The following is a 19,697-nucleotide window of genomic DNA, read 5'->3' as shown; positions in this document are numbered from 1 at the left end:
CCTGACTACAAGCTGCAACATCGCTCGCACAAACCAATTACGGTGCGATGAGTGCTCTGAAAATGTTCATTACCACACCAAAATTAAAAACCGCACCGGCAAAGAGGAACAGTGATCACAAGTTAAAGCTCACTGACAGGAAAGAGATACTTGATATTCACTTGTAAGTGCTGATGCTACCGCCGACCCCCCCCCCCCCCCCCTCCCACCCCAACGTATTATCAAAAAGGAGATGCCAAGATAGTTATTATTATGTGTAGTATATTTATGTATGAGAGATTGTCAAAGCAAGGTATTAGTATTCACAGGTAAGTGAAACACAATCAATTGCGAGCTAAAGTGATGAGAATGTCGAGGTGAATTATTTGACCCAATAAAAATAATTAGTGCATCAGGAAAGTAGCGGAGTGGTGAAAGCATTTTCATCAGGAAATCTCCACGAGGTTCCAGTTGATTTACTTCTAAACAATCGACCCGCCCAAGATAAATGTGTTTGCCTGCAAAAATACACGCGTATGCAAATGTGAAAACATAAAGTCTCTCCTGTCTCTTTCCTTTCTTCTCCCTTGTCAGGCTACCTGCCATCTCACACAGACATCAAGCTCTCTGATGAAGCGCCCCATGTGTTTTAATGTTGAGAGTCTATGACCAACTCGAAAGCAATACATCTTCCTTGGCAGTTACTTCCAGCAAGCTATGAAACCACGGTCACAATGAATGGTCTCGAGTGTTTTGCTACCCATGCATGGATGGACCAGTTCACACTGTGCTGCCTAATCCCTCTGAGGAGACTGTACAGATTTATACTCGCTTCTTGAAAAGGGGACACTTTTTGACTGAAAATACTTGTATTTTTGCAAGGACATTGATCTTTTTATGTAAATAATGTACATCCATAATGGAAGTAGTAAAAGTTATTTGTCTCAGCTGGTTACAGCTGCGTCTGCTCAAATATGAAAATATCAAACAGCGGGACACAGAAGTGATGTATAATAATCTCAAAATATGCTCCTATTTCTGTTCTCTGGGCTTGTGTTTGTGAAGTTTACTTTGTTTAACTATGTGGGAATAGCTTATCTGAACAAGACAGTGAGGGAACAGATTCATTAAGCTCTGTACAATCAGTAAATCTTATCACGAGATTCTCATCAAATGAAAGCTTGCAATATCCAGGAGATGGAGGGCTCCTAGTCCCAGATCTGTGTATTCCATCAAGCCTGTCTCTTTGCCGCTCAACATGTTATATATTTCATAACAAAAATAAGAACAGAAGATTAAAGCGGATACACTAGATAGGTGTATACAGTAGATGAGAAACGAAGCGATCCCTCTTGTTTAGGAGACTCGCATAAGTCATTTTAGTGACACTTGAATGAATGCTAACATGATAAATGTGAAACTTACTTAAAAACATATTATACACAAATCTTCTGTCTAATCTAAATCATGCATATGGATTGTTATTGTAGCTGCAATCTTATATGTGATTGCTTTACAGTGCAATGACTTTTAAACCTGTGGCTCCCACTTTATTTGTTGCCCAGAGCAATTCTTGTACATTCTGGTTTCTATATAGAGAACTAAATGTAAATGTTCTGAGTAGTTCCCATGTTAACGACGAAGCTAAAGTGTAACGGCAAACACATGCTGTGATGCCGTAAACAATGCTACATCTGTATTTTATTCAGTTACTTATTAGTTCAAGATGTATTAGCTATTTGTTTGTGTTTGAGACTTACCACCATAAAGGTAAAAGATGTGTGCTCCCTGACACGGCTACAAAATATTTCCCACGTTTTAGTTTTTTTCTTTTGAACTGACTGTGAAGGTCGTGGTGCCTTCTCACAGGAACTTCGACAACACTGAAACCACACCAGGTTTGAATGGAAACATGTTCTCATTTTACACCCTTTTATTTATTCTGGGCTGTTTTATCTACAACAATAATACCAGCATCTCCACATGGCATTTCCTCAGTTTACAGTTACACAGAAGAGCCTGCAGTCTGTTCTAGGTTTGCCCCTAAGGACTCGGCGGACAAAAAGGCTGCGGATTTGTTCATCTCTTTCGCTGCGAGGGACACGGAGATAGAGAAGACGTATCTCCTGTCAACAAGGCTCAGCCTACGCACAGAGCTTTGGTCAGCTGCTGTCTCTTTGGGATAAGTACTGAAGTTGTTCTTCATCAAACTTTTCTTTTTAAGTGTTGTCAGCATCGTATGTCAGTAAGACAAATTGACTAGAGGCTTCTCGATACTTCTTTCCTCCAATCCTGCGATTGAGCCTGAAGCATAAATAAACTCGTACTCGTCATCGGGCGAACGCCGTCTCTCCACACCGATCAGAAGACTTTTATTTCATGCTCGTTATTTATTTGAAGAAGTTTTTGTCAGTCCCAATAATCAAACTGTGAATACGATTGTCAACATAATTGCATGAATTTTTTTTCTTTTTCTCAAAGATATTTCAAATGTGTCTTAATTAGGTAAAAAAAACAAACTGAAATGTTAGAAATGTGAATACTGTGCAGTATTTTCCGTTTCTCAAAGGCTAGAAAACTCATTTATTACAAGTGACTTGATTATTCAGTGGGTTGTTTCTGTGTTTTTTCATTTGATCTTGCAAAAGTAACCATGGTTGCAGAATAAAGCAGAAACACAGTATTCATGCAGCGTGGCTGTTTGTTAAACTCATTTCTAAATTCATAAACTGTTTTAACTGTCTTTGACCTTTTGCTTTAATCAATTATCAGACTTCAATTAAGGGCAAAGTATGACCTACATTTGAGGTTTTGATCAACAGGCACTCTAACTTTGTTGCTTTTTCTGCTTTTTCTCTAACAAGTGTTGCTTATCATGCTCAAAGTTTCAGTCCAGCCATTTGCATGATACAATACGGCCGAACGGGAGGACAATGAAAAGAAGCAAGTAGCCCGAAGTGATTCTAATGGGCTGGTTCCTTGGCTCTCCCACTGTGCAACAAATTAATTATCCCCTCTCCAGGAAATCGACACACACACACACACACACACACACACGATTTTCCCAGACTTGGTAGCACCTTGAATGAAAAATGTCCCACAACAATAACCCACAGCAATATTGTGTTAGCCACAGTGTGAAATTGATGAGCATGTTTCCTTTCATTGAGTGCTACATTAGTGTCTGGCTGCAACGAATCATCCATTAGGGATTGTCACCGTTCAATTTGATTGTGCACCGCTGAACATCCCAGGGCAGTTAGAGAAAGGCCTTGGTGTTAATTCAGACTGAGAGCACGAGCGAGAGTAAGACTCTCGGGGCGTTGATGGCTGTTGGAGTGATGAAGATTGGTGTGCGATTTGAAGCTGTTGAGGTGGCAAACTAAATGCAAAACCAGAATAAGGGGTCTTGTTGCTGCATCTTTTATGTGAAAAGATGCACTTCTGCCAATCAGCCACGTCCGTCTCCCCTCCAACCTCTCCGTCTCCTTGCCATTTTAATGTGAAAGGTTTTTGAGCAATACTAACACCAGTAGTTCTTTACAAAATCTCATCATTCCACTACAGCCTCAGTAATTGTTCCATTAAATAGACACCATCTGTAACTGGCAACTTGAGGGATAGAGTGATAGAGGTAAAATGAAGCTCAGTCAAAGTGTCAGATGGGAATCTTCACATGGGTGTTATCACACTTTTGCCCATTAAAACAGACTTCAGAGCCTCTGAGGGATCATTAAAAGTGTAATGCTGGGAGTGATCCACTGGCGGCTACAAGGCACCTGAGTTTCAGATTAGTCTGTGGCGATGTTGTAAAAACAGCACTTCATGAACCCCTTTGACTAAGAAATGTCTGTGTTGTCTTGACATAAAACTGAAAACAGTCCATCTTGGCGTCCTTTCGCCAGGACACAAAAGAGTGTAAATGATAGTACAACCTTGCATCTTCCATCACGACACACACTGCGGGTCCATGCATAATAAAAAGATACATAAATTCCATATAAAAATACATTTATTTTTGAACAATTTTAAAATGGCAATTTGTTCACAGTAAGAAATATGATTCAAAACAAGACGATATATATGTAAATATATCAGACAAAAATGAACAATATCATAGATCATGCACAACTTTTGGCAATTGCACAACTAGACTATTAGACGAGGTGTTTTAATGATTTGTTTAATGTGTAAAGTTTAAAACCAACCGTGATATATATATATATACAGTACTTGCTCACCCTAATATAGTATTGTATCTTTTATCACATAATTAGGGCATGCCACTGTAAAAAATCTAATAAATAAAAAAGGACATACAGCTTGTTGTGAAACTGAAGGTCATAGAAACATACTGCCTGTTCAGTGAGTTGACTTTACAATAAAGTAGGATGACACTACTGTATAGATTTACATTCCATCTTCCTCTATGTACACGTTTACATTATTTCCACTTCTAAGGCCAGACTGTCCATACAACACACTTTTGTTGTGCACGCTCATCTGAGACAGTCATTGAAAGCACCATGTCATCTTACAGAACAAAACCAATTACATGTTTCTTTCTTTCTAAGCATTCACAAAAGTCCGATTTTGACATTTTTATATAAATATTCATTAGTGTGTATTTACAACTCAAATACCTCTAGTTTTAGGGTGGTACATGTTCATGTTTATCCAGAGTTTGAAGTTAAAGTGGTTTATTACACATTACAAAATGATGGCTATAATGATCTATTAAATATATTTCTGTGGTATGGAGGCAGAGCAAGATGTGTTCTGCCTAAAACAGACAACTCTTTTGTTGTTTGAGTTTTATCTATTCTGCATACAAAGAAAAGGGATAGCATTATAGAAACAAAATAAAAAGGTTACACTTGACAAATTTTATAGCCTGCTGGTTCACTTTGTGTGTTAGACTATTTTAATGTAATACAAATGTTTCCCTCCATCTTTTTAATTCCTGTATTATAATATTTCTCAAGGGCCTAAATGTCCTTATAGTAAGTCATGATCATTCTTCTTAAATGCTGAATTTAATGTAACTTTCTAAACATAAACAGTAAAGCCTATAATGTACATCCTTTCTCTTGTCCTAACCCATTAAATAAATGGTTCTTTTCTCATTTGACTTTTTTCTTAATAGCTTTTGAGGTATATTTCTTCAACAACTCGATCTGTTTTCCCCCACCCTGTTGTTTCCCTAATTAAGAAAAACGACGATCTGTCACAGGCAGCAAAGCATTCATCAAAAGTACACAATGGCAGCCGAATATTCATGAAATACTCATAATAGCAATACATCCACGGTGTTGATGTAGAGCAGGTGAATCGTGATGCTAATTGGACATTTTGTGCCGGGTGAGGTTGTCAGCAGTTCACCGCCCTCAAACTAGAGGCCCATCGAGTCTCGCTCTGTGTTTTTGATCTTCATCAAGTATTGCAGATACTTACTCTCTATCCATGTGGCTAAAAAACATGACTGAACGATAGCAGCTATCAGCGTGAAATGAATTTCAAAAAACAAATTTCAGCACAATTGTAACACAACAAACCGTACTTACTCGGTAACAGAGTCTTAGACATTAGTACAGTTTGGAAATTCCCTTGTAACAATTCTCTCCATATTTCTTCCAATTCCTGCTGAAAACATACAAACAAATAAAGAAAAAAGACTAAATACAGATACAGTCAACTGCTTTGACATCACAGGTTGCTTATTTTGAGGATATGATAATGAAAGACTCTTTGCAAACACAACTTCTGTGATACTTCTGCTTTATCTACATGACATTGAGTTTGGGGTGAAGACATTTCACATCAACCAAACAACTCGAAGTTCAATCTTGCGTTCTCTCTAATCGTTCTACTTGAAGATCAAATGGTTTGTAAAAGCGTTTACACTTGTAAAATTGTAATTATGAATTCATCAGCCATGCATATTGGTTGAAAAGCCCCCTGTTGTCTCAAAGGAACATGGCCTCTCCAAGCAGGGCTGAGCTGGTGATGGAGGGCTGATAAGATTGGATCGCTGTGACAAGTGGGGTTGTTCAGATTGTGCAGACACTGGCTTATTCAAAAAGGTGGCACTTTTATCTCTCAACTGTGTCAGTAGTTTAAAATTCAGTGATTTGTACAAAGCCGCATGAAGCCAATTTCATGTTCGCCCGTATAACTAATAACCTGGCAGTAAATTCATCAAGGAAGAGGTCCTGCAGTCGATTCACATTTGCTAAAGAAAATATGATTTATCAGATTTAAAGTGCTTTAACGTGGAGCATATTTTAAACCTAACATCTGTGTAGTCTGTTGCACAATTCATAGGGTAAAAGATAAGAGTAAGGTAAAGGGTTAAGTTAAGTAAGTAAAGAAAGTTTAAAATTAAGATCTGAAAAGTTAAATTTAATGTTGACAAACTAGAACAGCAATAATGTTGAAGAACAGATCGACATTATTATTAATCTGGAGTGCTCTTTCTCGCCACTGATTATTTTCAGTCCAATATTTACTCTTTTAGCCCCGTTTTTAGTCTCCACTAACTCCCAAAAGAAAATATCTGGCTCTTTAGCTGCTAAATGCTCCGCTTTGTTCACCAGCTATAGACGCTAACTGTGTCTGTCTGCCCTTTGGTGCTAAACAGGGAGCGTACACCTGGTTATTAGAGCTTTTTTTCGAAATCGACTGTAACAGCAATAAGGGTAAAACATTGAGCTGAAACTCACTTTAAAAATATCAATTATAGCGGCTTCAAGCATTTCCCCCAAATAAAAATGTTAATTACAAATGTTTTGAATAACTGATTGGCTGTTAACACGTAATTATTGATGTGATTACTTGTGTGAGTGAGTTGCTTTTAAAAGTTATACTCTTACACTTTACTGTAAGTAGGCCAAAGTTGCTTGATTAATGTGTTTTATTCTTCCCACTCAGCCAAAATTCACACTCAACTAAGAACTATTTTACTACGAAGTTGGCTCCTTAATGTAAAACTTTGAAATTGAAGCTAATTGGCTTCTTGGAAGTTAACGGTTGAGTTTTTGTTTTATCGTTTCTGTATGTGGCACTTACATTGGTTGGGCTTATTTAAAGCTATTGTACTGCACTTAAAATTATTTCACCTATTTGAAGCTAATGATTCTTGCTGTTCGGAGTTGTATCCTCGTGATTGTTTGCACTTATTGTAAGTTGCTTTGGACAAAAGTGTCAGCTAAATTAACTGTAATGTGCTGTAAAGTGCAAATGTTAGAGGTTTGATAAATTCTTCCGTCAAACCACCCTCCCTTCAAATGCGTTTACTTCTCCCTTCTCATCGATTTATGTCTATCAGAGAAGTGGCGTTACGTAAATAACACTTTCTCATACAGTAGCATTCATTTTGTGTTTGTGTCTCGCATTGAAATACTGACTTGATTGTGACGTAGAGCTGCTCTGACAACCTCCTGCCTTGTCTGGATGTCTTTTGCAGCTTAATAAGTTCTTCTTTCAACTGAACTGCAAATTTCTACTCATTATGAAACACGAGGCCATGTGAGCTGTCATGTTAATCATTCACAACCACTTTGTATTAACATAAATCACTACGTAAAAGATTTCATTTAAATCTGTCAAATCCTGTTTTAAATGTTCAAATCTTCGTTTCAACCTTCATGAATTTTAATTTTACTTCATAGCTCTTGCTGTTGCCGTGAAAACTATCAATGACTAGCGTATTCCCCCTCTTCTTAGAGCTTGTAAAGCCATTTGGACTAAAATGAGAACACATAAAATCACTGAACCCAGACATTAATTAAATTAAAACTAGTTAATGTGTTTTCCTCTGGTAGGGGGCATGTTTTCCACCAGCTGGGGCAAAACCTACCTTACAGGCAACGGAAAATTCTGTACTTCATAGAATAAATGTCGGAGGGATATTCTGATTATACTGGGAATATTTTAAATACATGTCAGGGTATTCACAATGTCTCCACAAGAAGATGATATATCTTATTAAATCCTTGTAAAAAGGATACAACAGACTTGTATTCCAGTCAAAATGCGTGCAAATCAAACAAAGCTTCAGAGTATTAATGAAAAATTAAATGTATTTAATCTAGTGAGCCCCAAATCAAAAAAAGGGCCCATTCTGCTCTTTGTAAATAAAAGCTTTGAAAGCATCCAAAAAAGGAGTTCACTTGTTTCACATCAGCTATAAATGCTGAGAAATGAAGAATAACAAAATGCTGAGCGACCAGAAAACGGCCTGCAGCCCACATGTCTTTGTCAGGAGCACTGCAGTGCTACTTTTGTCAAATAATCCACAGTGTCTGCAGGGACTGAACAGTTCTCATCTAAAAGACATCACGGTGGATGTCAGCCATAGCAATCAAAAAGTTAACTTGTCATCGTGATATCTGGTTACTGCGCTGCAGTTGTGCTTGTGGCGTGCAATTTGCAAAAATATGACACATTGCATCGATAAAGACGCTCTAGCACCTCAGATGTGTGCTGCACTTCAATGTACAGTCAGTATTTTGTGTCAACACCAAGATACAGTTACAATTTATTCAAAACAGATGCTCAGTGGTGCATTTTAAGGGCAATAAAATGTTAATCAGTATCAGTCTTTTAAAGTGACAGTCATCCTTTTAATCCTGTATTAGTATGACTAAGCAGGACACGTGTATTAATATTCTGTATTTAATTTAGCGTTGAGATTAAAGATCACAGCTGTCATATATTGTAATTTTCTACATCCTAAAATGCATCTTATTTTTTAAACTCTGTTATTTATACTTTACTTGAGTAATTTAATTATATTTGACTTTATACCTGTATTATATTGTACTTGTTACTCCATTTTGTTTCTGCAGTTGTAAATTACTTTGAATGGTGTGACAATGAAATGCTGTTTAGTGTAATATATATCATTTTGGCTGTGTAGTGAGTACTTTTACCTTTTATACTTTAACTACATTTTCTTTATAATACCTACATACTTTTACTTAAGTGAAGTTTTGAATGATATTTAACAGATATATTTTAATTGTGGTACTTTACTTAAGTAAAAGTAGCAATACTGCTTGAAAGGCTGTATATTCACATTATCACTGTTAATGTTTGCAAGTAGTGAACGTGTAGCCGACGTACCACTGCTCCTGGCCTCCAGCTCCTTTTCCATGAGTTCTTTCGGAGAGGGAAACTCACTGAGCTTGACCTTGGACATGTTGTCGTTCTGACCCACCGTACTGATCACCTCCGGGTCTTTCTCATGACTGTCCTCAGTCTGAACATGGATCCAAGGGATTTTCCTAATGACAAGGAGAAAGCAGCCGTGTAAGGATTTCACCAACAACATAAATAAATTGTTTGTAATTGTCCGGTGAATTCAATATCATTTACTCTGTTCTCTACGTGAACACACCTTTTGAACTTGTAGATGAAGAATGCCGCTAAACCAACTAACACCACGGTGAGCAGCATCAGCATGGCCGACCCACTGTGAATGGAGTTAGAATCCACAAGTGGTGCTGAAATTCAAACGGATCAAAAGAGCGTCACATTTTGACCAAGACAAATGCTTTTTTTCCCCCCCTTAACCAAGTCTTATTTCAAGGAGATTACTTCCATCACCCCGTGTCATGTAACACCTGCAGGTTCAGTTTGAAGAGCTGCTCTCTGCATGTTATCCCCTCAGGGTATTAAAAGGAACCTTTAGGAGGTCTACTGCCTCTCCCTGGGGTTCGCCATGCAGGTAGCTTATGCATAGTCATGGTTTTTTAAATGCTGAGATGCAATATTCAAAGTTCTTCCGCTCGCCTCCCATCTTTCTCTCCTTCAGAAAGAAGCCCATGAAGTCTATGACCTTTCTGGATCATTTTAAAAGGCAACTCAGACCTTTGTATGCAGACACAAATGAAGACAGATCCGTTGGTGGATGAAAAGGGTAAAGCCACGCAGGGTTGATCGACACGTTTTTGCGATATGCTAATGACCCGGTGACCCTGTCGATTTCCTCAGTGCATACCAAATGCTTTCTTTGTCAATCATGTCATTGATTGGCTCATTTCAAAAGAGAACTACTGTCAAAACATATGCACTGTGAAATATATTTAAATCCTGTGATATACAGTATCATATAAATCTCACTCAGGGAATACTGTTGTCTTATTTTTTGTTTCAGTGTTTTCAATATCAAATCATCTCAAGAAAGACACTTATCTTTTACACATCTGCAGGCAGAACACATGCACTGTAGACATACTGTAATAACTGGCATAAATTAAGATCTAGTATAACGCTTTTTTATGCACTTGCAAAAGGTTTTTAAATGCAACAATTACATTGGTACAAGTGTGCAGATATGATTAAGGTTACAAACACACTTACCCAGAGTTTGCTGAGTCATGTATACAGCAATGCGAATATCTGCTTTCAGCTCAAACTGGATCAGGCCTTGGTTCAGGGCAGTGACAAAAGTATCTGATATCTGTTGTAGATATTTAACAAAAACACAAAGAGAGAGAGAATGATATATTAAGCTACATTAAATCAAATATATGTGAGGTTAAATATAATACCCTAATCATATTATGAACTAATGTATCACTAACATGTTCTCAAAGGAATAGTTCAACACATATATGTCTCTTAAGAGTCAAATGAGAATATTGACACTCTCAGGAAGCGATTAGCTTAGCTTAGCTTAGCTTAGCTTAATGACTGTAAAAAGGGGGAAACAGCTAGCCTGGCTCTCCCCATAGTTCAAACATTCACTAACATACACCCCAAATCTGACAAATGAACACGTCACAGCATTTAACACTTTGTAAAAACAACAACTTGTCAGTTTTATATTTTATTGTGTAGAGAACAAACAAACAAGATATAATTTGTGGATTCGATACAGTAGCTTTATAGCTTTAATGAGCTTTATCTCCAACTCATCTAACTCTCTGCAAAAGAGTAAATAAAGTAATGTCAAACTATTCCTTTTAAGTGTCTTTTGGTACGTTAGCTCCTTTGCATAGCAGCTAGTATGGAAAAGTACATTAAAAACAATCTTAATTATATACTGGTAACATGATTTGGCAACAATCAATCATTTATGTGTCACATCAGTGTAAGAAGAAACGGCTATTTTTGATTAAAGTTCAAGATAATATTATAATATTTCTAGATGTCTTACCGTCTCTAGAGCCTCCTCGCTCCCTTTCTTGTGCTCACTTGATGTGTGTTCATCAGGCAGGATAAAGAGCTCTGCTGTAGATGGAAGTCCAGGATACAAAGACACCAGCAGCTGATCTTCAGGAACCCCAGACACCTGCAGCGACAGGGCGGTATCACAATCAATAAGAGATTCACCCTCATATTATAAGAAATGGCTTTATTGTGAACCAACAATGTCAACACTAATGCTATTTGTATCCCCATTTAACATGACTATACTCATACTGTACTTATCATCTGATTTGGATTCTGTCCGCTCGCTGCATGTTATATAAATGTATTGTTTATGCTTTTTACCTCAATGTAGTATGTTTTTAACTAATGTGCATATTGTATTATTTTAATTAACTAACATCAGGATAAGGAACTGCCGATTAAAAACTAGCCTTTTTAGCTAACTAGGGTAAGTTTACACTTGATTGAATGTTGATTAATGTAAACTGTCCCTTTCTATACTATGAACTGTTACTTCTAAAACTTGTGCAATAAAGTCAAAATCGCCAAATGTCCACATTGGTTTCAATTCAAATTCACACTAGATAACTGTGTCTGTTTGCTGTCGTCTAAGGTAAAGTGAAAAAAGACAAATTTTCACACATGGACCATAAGTGAATGCAGTATCAATACTGCATAGAGGTATGAAATAGTAATGACCCTGAAGGCCACTGGTGGCTGATGTTGGCTCAAGAGGAAAGGCCTCAGAGCATTATAGGATCCATGTACCTGTGACAGAGCTGTCCGCACCACACGCCCTATGTCCTCCCTCCACTCTGGGATGTCAGGATTGTGCTCATCAAGAGCCGGCGAGAACGACAACAACAGCGACCTGAAGAACTCTGGAAAAAAAGGCAAAGTGATGTCTGTTAGAATATGGATGTTACTTCTGGTTTCATTTTTGATTAATCTGATGTGCAGTTTTGTCTTTTCTCATTTGGCAACATACGCCTTGAAGTTAATTGCTCCTCAAGATTTCGTGTTTGCACACCGTGACATTTTATTCATTAGATAAGTCCACGCTGACATCAACATGGCGTTGCTTGCAGCGTGGACCGAGAAAGGCATCATGCTATCCCAGAGAAAGCATATTGCATATTCATGTAAAGTGTATCGCACCAATTAAAGTGCTTTGAAGAATGTCTCCCCCACTCACCTTTAACAGTTAAAACTTTTGAATCCTGTATTATGGTGCTCCCAGAAGCAACCTGGACCGTGACCTTGTTATTTCCTTCTCTCTGAAACGTGTACGAGATGCTTCCCTCCATGGTTATAATAGGCTGGATTTCAAAAAGAAAAACACACAGAATTTCAGAGAAAGCGCTGCATCCTCTCAGCAGAATATAGAATACTACGTACACGCAGTCCTTGACATACTGTATAATGAGGAGCTGCTGCAGTAAAAACAATCAACGGGATAAATAAATATGACCAGCCATCCTAGCTGGCTTCTCCAGAAAGACACAGCGCAGTCACGTGCAGTCACATTTTACATGATTTGTGTGAAAGCTCTGTAGATTTACACTTTGTAAACAACAATACAAGGACACCAAGAGAAGATGGGAAAGACTGCAGTACACAGCACAAAAACTGTGGAACAATAGTGCGAGTGGGAGGAGAAGCTTCTCACCTCGGAGCTGTTGTGAAACCACCAGAAGAAGGTCAATGTTCTGGTGTGACTCGGCCAAACCACCGCAGTCAGATTAACCTCCTTCCCCCTGATGGCAACAATAGGAGCGGAGAGATATACACGCTCCACTGGACCTGAGGCCACAACACATAGACCACCACACATCCATACATACATGCATTACACCCGTGTGCAGACAAATAAATGCAAGCACACGTAAAACACACAGAAAACTCATCAAAACACAGAGTCTTGCGATCACAGCTCATGTACATTTAGCTTCAGGTGTGTGTTCCCATTTTCCATGGATAAAACGCATAAAAGTAATAAAGGCACGAAGAGTGGGAACGTGACTATCGATGAAAGAGAAGAGATTCATGCTATATGCACTGCCGCAGGAATGAGTAAAGATGTTTCTTATTCACATACTGGTGATGTGTAAAAACAGTGTGCTGCTGTCAGATCCCTGGCTGTTTTCAGCAGAAGCTGTCACTCGGTAAATCCCAGTCGTTCTGTAGATGTGGTTGATGCCATCATCGGTCCTGCTCAAGTTTGAGTATATGATCTTGATGCCGTCCCCGAAGTCTAGATGGATGCTGGTCCTCAGCGAGTCTCCCTGTGGACAGACGGTAAGACATGGCATCTGTCAACACGGCTTAGGTCAGGATATTTCAATTAGAACACATACAAGTGAAGTCCACTATAAAGTGCTTGGGCTGAGATGTCATATAAGCTGTGTCACAAACACTTTCCAGGTGGATGTGAATGGAGACAGAACTTCAACTGATAAAAGAAGATGAAAAGTAAAAAGAACTCTAGAGGTTGTGAAAATTTACCAAGGATTAGTTCATCTTCACTGGCCCTCAAAAAGGAACACGCTTCAAAATCTCCCATCAGTCTTTTAACAGCATTTGATTGCACAGTTTTGTGTTTCTCTGAGCTTTATCGTCTTTCCTTTGGACAACAGACTTCAAAACTCAAAAGCATTCGATAGGGATTGAACCTACGAGCGTAACCTTAAGTAAATAAGCCCCCTTACAGCCTGAGCTAATGTATAGTAAGATGTCATTAAAAAGTCATAGTACACCACCTCATAAAACATTTAGAAAAAGAATGTCACAGTATAGTATGCTATGAAAACGTCATAAAACATCCATAGTATAGTATGTCATAAAATGTCATTAAAAAGGTCATAACAAAATATCATAGTATAGTTTGCAATAAAAAAAGTCATACGTTTTGAATGCAATACAAATGTCATACTACAGAAGGTGTTTCACAGAATAGGTGGGTCACTTTATTGGTTGTATTTGAGACTTATTTTGACAAGGATTGATCGTTGTAATTGGGTCGCTCATTTGGTAGAGTGAGTGCCTTATGCACTACGGCTGAGTCTTTACTGAAGCGGTGAGCTCTCTCTCTCTCTCTCTCTCTCTCTAACATAACACAATGTGGCTTCATTTGAAGTGCTCACAGTGTTCCAATGAAAGCTGTTCAAAGAGACATCTGAGGATTAAAGCAATGATACTATTAGAATTTTTTAATTCGACACAAACAAAATTCCCTTCGCGCCCATAGTATTGGGCTCGAAGCAGAAAACAAAAAAAAACTACCTAAGTAGGATAATATGGTTTTAGCCATGCTACTGTAGTGGCGTGGCTCTAGACTGAACAACTGCTAGATGGATTGACCTGACATTTGGTACACACATTGATGGTTGCCAGATGGAGCATCCTAATGACTTTTGGTGATCCCCTGACTGATCCTCCTGCACCATCACAAGGTCGGCATGTTTGGTTTTGTGTAAAATATCATAAAAATATAGTGGATGGATTGCCATTAAATTTGGTACTAACATTCAAAATGATATTGGTGATCACCTGATAATCCTCCAGTGAAATATTGCCACATCTACTTGGAAAATTGGCACAAATGACTTTGTGTTTTCATGTTTCCAAAAGATAAATCTGCATTCCATTACTTTTCCTCATTGTGAACATGTTAGCATGTTGGTGTTAGCATTTAGCTCACAGAGCCTACAGTCACGTAGTCTTGTTAAAAGGTAGTTGACCCTTTAGAACAGTTAATACAACTACAGCCACTGCTAACACTACAAGGACTCCTAAGCGATACGACTCACATCGTCGAGGTAGACCATGAAGGTAACGTTGCTTCCAACAGTGGCACTGAGCTCTCCTTGACTGGTGGACAGCCGGAGGCCTCGGGGAGGTCTGGGACGACAAGCCTGCCTCTTGGGCGAGTACACGTGCCTCCCTCCCTCCTTACAGTTATTGGACAAAACCTTCCGATACCTTTGAAGCATAAAGTTGAAAAAAAAGAGTGTCATAATCCCGTATTACAAACTATTATAATACCAACATACTAATTTTCATAGTATACAACTTTGCCATAAGTCTTTATTTCACTGAAGTCCATATATTTATGCAATTTAAATCAATCATAATGCAACTTTGAAATGCTAATGTAGATTTAACTAAAGATTTCAAATGTTTCTGGAGCCGTTTCACCACAATTCAGAATATTTAAAATATTTCCAGTTGTGAGCAGCTCCTTCAGTTCCTGCAATTCATGTGGTCGATCAACAGCACACAGATTTATGGACTATTTTCTCCCTTTTTGAGTGTGAACACACTGGATACTTCAAATTATTATGCATAATGACATTTGGAAACAGTCTAGATTACTCTGTTCAGAGACTTTTTTCCCAACCACAGAGGAAGTAAACCATTATTTTCTGTTTGTGCGAGACAACGTGACAAACAAGCTGGAGTGGAATAATATTGTTTTGTGATGGATTGAACATTGGGGGCCACTTACCCTGTGCTGTTAAGAAAGCTTTGGCTGGTGCTGCAGCTTTTAGCTACACCATTTGGATTAAACCAAAAAGCTGGGGAGCACTTCCCGCTCGTCTGGCGTTCCCACCCATAGTCACTGCCAAAAGAAATGACACTTCATAAAATGATAAACACGGCACCATCAAATAATCTAGTTTCTACAAGCTTTTGTCGTGAGGCAAGTTGGCACTTCATGGCATAATTTAAGACTATAACTAGAGACATGATTGTCAGACAAGCAGGATCAAACAGAATTTCAGACAGAAGGATAAAAGATATTTAAAATTAATTTAGTGATTCATTATTAATTGATGAATGTAACTGAATTCTAATAAGTTACTTGACATTATGCAAATGGGAGATAGCACAATGAAAAGTTCCCAACTCCCAACTATAATTCTAAAACTATAATTAGATTCGATGAATATATAGTCATATTGGTTTTCAAGTAAATGTGCAATGTAAGACGGTTATTAAGGCAGATGAAGTCCTGCAAACTGATACTTTTGTTTTCGATTACACATGTCTCCGAGCATCCGTAATTAAGTACGAGTGAATTAGGTGTTCAAAGGAGAAGGGTGGTTTGGTAAACACGTAATGAAAGAAATTAAGGATCACTGAGGATAAAAGTCTCAGTTACTGTATAATCCCAGTTGGGAAAGCTGAGAGAAGAAGTCATTACCATTCGAAATCATAGGCTGTGCAGAGGCATCGCTCTGAGGAATAGATCCTCGAATAGTCCTGGGCCAGCATGCAACGGTTGCCTGGTCTGCGCTTCATATAGATCTGCTTCTCGCCCATCACACACAGCTCTCCCTATCAAACAAAGAAAAAAGATGATCTGGTTTTTCACTAGGTTGAAAGAAACTCTGGAGAGAAAAGATAGACAGAAACAAAGATCTTTGTTCATGCGTTAAGCACATGAGCTGTGTTTACAGTGACGACGGATGGACAAACATGCGTCTCTTTAAGCGGACAATAAATCAATAATGTTTAACATTCCTGATACCTTGTTGTGTAGTTGCCATGTTTGATAATCTCCATCCATGCATCTATTGCTAAACAGGCCCTTGTAGTCGATCTTGATCAGCTGCCACTCTGACCGATGACTGAAGTGTCCAAAGAAACTGGAAGATGTTTCACCAAAATGCAAATTTCAGATCACACCATCTTGAGACACATTTCTAATATAATGATGCAATTTTGCTGAAGGACAAAGTGGGCCTTTCTTTGTTTACATCCACAGAGGAGCGAATTCTTTAAGCTTGATAATATCTCTGTTATTCTCTCTGTTAGACTGTACTTGTGCGTCTCCGCTTACGTGATAATGTGATTGTCAGATTCTGGCTCCATTAAAACTCCGTCCACATACAGAGGTGCCAAGGAGAAACTGTGACGGTCCCATTTTTTTCCTTCGTCTAGACTGATCCTTCAAGAAAAAAAAACAACAGCTGTCAACACATGAACGTTTGTCTTTCTGTCAATCCATCCATGGTTATCTCTCAGGATTGGCCTAACATATTGTTTTCTCTATGCATATAGTTTTAAACATCACAAGCACAAAAGGGGCGAACAGTGAAAAACAATGTACAAAAGAAATATGATAAAACATATTTCAGGTGATTTAGCTTTCGACACACTTGAAAAATGGAGCACTTCAGATTCTACTCAATGTGAAAAAGTATTGAGCTGAACAATAGAACAAATGTTCCTCTGCCCAGGGAAAAATGTGAAGGTAACAAAACAGAAAAGAGAGACATGACTCAGATTGCAACATTAGAACTAGATTTGGGGTGCTTCAAATCACCTTTCCTGGAGCTTAATCACTTTTGACAGGGCTATAATGTTCAGGGACATTAAAGAGATAGTGTTACAAAGTGTCCGCAATATGAGGGACTTATGAGGGCATTCTCCATCTCATATTTCCACCCCGTTCCACTTTTAATTTACATAAAAGCACTCAAACCATCATATCCAACCAAGAGTACAAAGCTTTAGTAGACTCTCTTCTGTTGGAAATAATTCTGACAGTTCTGAAGCAGCAGCGCCGATTCAATAATTGTGCGAATTTGGCAAATCAGCATTTCAGAACATTAAATGTAATCATATGCTGCATAAAACTCAGAGAACATTATACCCAGGTAATTTCCCACTACAAGTCCAACACCTACACTTCCTACCTACAGTAATTATGATGTCAGCTAATGTTGAACAGCAGCTATACGTACCATAAGTGTCGAATAGGCGTCGCTGCATGTAGGACTGCCAGCAAAGCCCCTCCATTGTCAAGAAACCACACGTTGTGCTCTTCATCAAAAATCTGTATTGGCGCACATTAAAATAACAGATTTGCTCCACTCATGACGGGACACTTTCAATATGAATACGCAATCTATTTAAGATAAACGCATGCAGTCTGTAGACACACCTGTCTCCAGCTATTTCCTGCATCAGATGTTATAAACATCCCAAGGTTAGAGGAGGACAGCTCTGTTCCGATATTCCCTGAGTACAAAAAGATGAATAATTTCACTCAGTGTGTATTTACATAGCAAAGAAACTCCATAACACACCTATATGCACAATCACCTGATACAATCGGTAGTTATTTTGTGAACCTCTAAGTGTCCTCATTTTCCACTGGAGGACACGTTTATGACTAACTGACACCTAATCATCTCACCCAAAATACGAGACGCAGGAGTGAAGCTTCAATATCAGATTTCAATGACAGAAAGAGGGCACTGTGTGGTTAGTTTTGTGTGTTTTTGTGGTTGCACTGCTGCAATGCATTTATCTGAGAGGATATCTCCGGTCTAATCAGATCAGTTAAATCTACTAAATCAAATGCACTTCCTTTAGATAACTCTACCTGTAGCCACGATGATTCCTGGAACAGACTTTTTGCTAGTGATGGGTCCAGACGTGTAGGGATTCTCCGACATCTCCAGATGTAGATGCAGTGAACAAAATGGCTGTCAACAAAAAGGATTCCATTGCAGCACAGGTTGAGACAATATGTATCAGACAGATCTACACAGAGCCAATTTTAATTAGCTTTGCCTTCAAACTATGCTTCCTGTTGAGAGGAAAGTGCTCACATTTTCAGATACCATTTATAAAACAAAGATACTTTGTTCCTTTCATCTCCACTGCCTGGAAAAAAGACAGAAAATGGCTGAGAGGATTCAGAGGGCATTTGAATTGTTTCATTCTAAAGCAAACAAGGCATGTAATTAAAATTCCCCAAGATGCACTGATAAAACTGGCAAAATTGATTCAAATCATTTTTACTCATCTCTCAGACTAAAGCACATTGAAAAACATCAATACGGCTTTTCAAACAGCAGAGGTTAGAGGGGGGTCGGAAAGCAGACAAGAGCATGATGGTCATCTGTATGACAAAGAGAAACACTGCAACCTGCTATTAACTAAACCATTTACAATATTTCAAATAGACTCTAAAGCACATATTAACTGGATTAGATGAATAGTATACCTGCTGAATAACACCTCCAACACAGCCATTAATGTAATTCATGGTAATCTAACATTCATTAGTCCAGTGTGACTACAAGTAGTAAATTGAAATCACAGAGGTTAATGGAAAGTCTGGACCCCTAAAACTACACACAATGACACTCTGTGCTTCACATCGATAATAGGAACATTCCAGCTGAGCATCTCCTCGACTATTTAGGAGGCGGACGCCGAAGCTGGCGCCTCGACCCGTGCGAATATGGCTCTGAATCAAAGAACATCTAAAAGCACAGCTGATGTGGTTGAAACATTTGATGAATGATGTATGTCATAAACTTCGTTTCGCATGAATAAGTGCATAAATTCACTCACCAGAATGCAATGAAGGTTATTTCCAGCCACATCGGCAGCAGGAGCTGGCAGCAGAGCCCATGTTTGTCCCTTGTTGTATGTGATGAAAGTCTTTACATGAGTGTCTAGCAGTTTGTTAGCGAGGTACATGCCATTTATCCCCTCGACCTAGGAAGGAAAACAGCAAAGATGCATTCATTATA

At 38.5% G+C, this 19,697-nt stretch overlaps 2 protein-coding genes across 2 annotated transcripts in view; one reads left to right on the top strand and one right to left on the bottom strand.

Annotated features, from left to right (window-relative positions):
- The window catches only part of LOC115020480 (VPS10 domain-containing receptor SorCS1-like), a 41,811-nt gene extending 39,221 nt beyond the window's left edge, over nucleotides 1-2,590 (top strand). The window contains 1 exon segment of the mRNA XM_029450546.1: nucleotides 574-2,590. Within this exon segment, the coding sequence (XP_029306406.1) occupies nucleotides 574-632 (59 nt within the window). The 3' untranslated portion in view covers nucleotides 633-2,590.
- A 1,383-nt stretch (nucleotides 2,591-3,973) lies between these two features.
- Nucleotides 3,974-19,697, bottom strand: part of sorcs3b (sortilin related VPS10 domain containing receptor 3b) — a 39,341-nt gene continuing 23,617 nt past the window's right edge. Inside the window, 18 exon segments of the mRNA XM_029450547.1 lie at nucleotides 3,974-5,622; nucleotides 9,106-9,266; nucleotides 9,380-9,485; nucleotides 10,345-10,444; nucleotides 11,144-11,278; nucleotides 11,908-12,020; nucleotides 12,335-12,458; nucleotides 12,809-12,942; nucleotides 13,238-13,424; nucleotides 14,949-15,120; nucleotides 15,647-15,760; nucleotides 16,346-16,479; nucleotides 16,673-16,790; nucleotides 16,985-17,092; nucleotides 17,892-17,983; nucleotides 18,092-18,168; nucleotides 18,536-18,638; nucleotides 19,516-19,662. Of these exon segments, the coding sequence (XP_029306407.1) occupies nucleotides 5,558-5,622; nucleotides 9,106-9,266; nucleotides 9,380-9,485; nucleotides 10,345-10,444; nucleotides 11,144-11,278; nucleotides 11,908-12,020; nucleotides 12,335-12,458; nucleotides 12,809-12,942; nucleotides 13,238-13,424; nucleotides 14,949-15,120; nucleotides 15,647-15,760; nucleotides 16,346-16,479; nucleotides 16,673-16,790; nucleotides 16,985-17,092; nucleotides 17,892-17,983; nucleotides 18,092-18,168; nucleotides 18,536-18,638; nucleotides 19,516-19,662 (2,190 nt within the window). The 3' untranslated portion in view covers nucleotides 3,974-5,557.

The sequence above is a fragment of the Cottoperca gobio genome, chromosome 15 (genome assembly GCF_900634415.1).
Source record: "Cottoperca gobio chromosome 15, fCotGob3.1, whole genome shotgun sequence".
Taxonomy (NCBI): Eukaryota; Metazoa; Chordata; class Actinopteri; order Perciformes; family Bovichtidae; genus Cottoperca; species Cottoperca gobio.
Note: the sequence above shows the minus strand (reverse complement) of the source record. Positions and strands in the feature narration are given on the sequence as shown.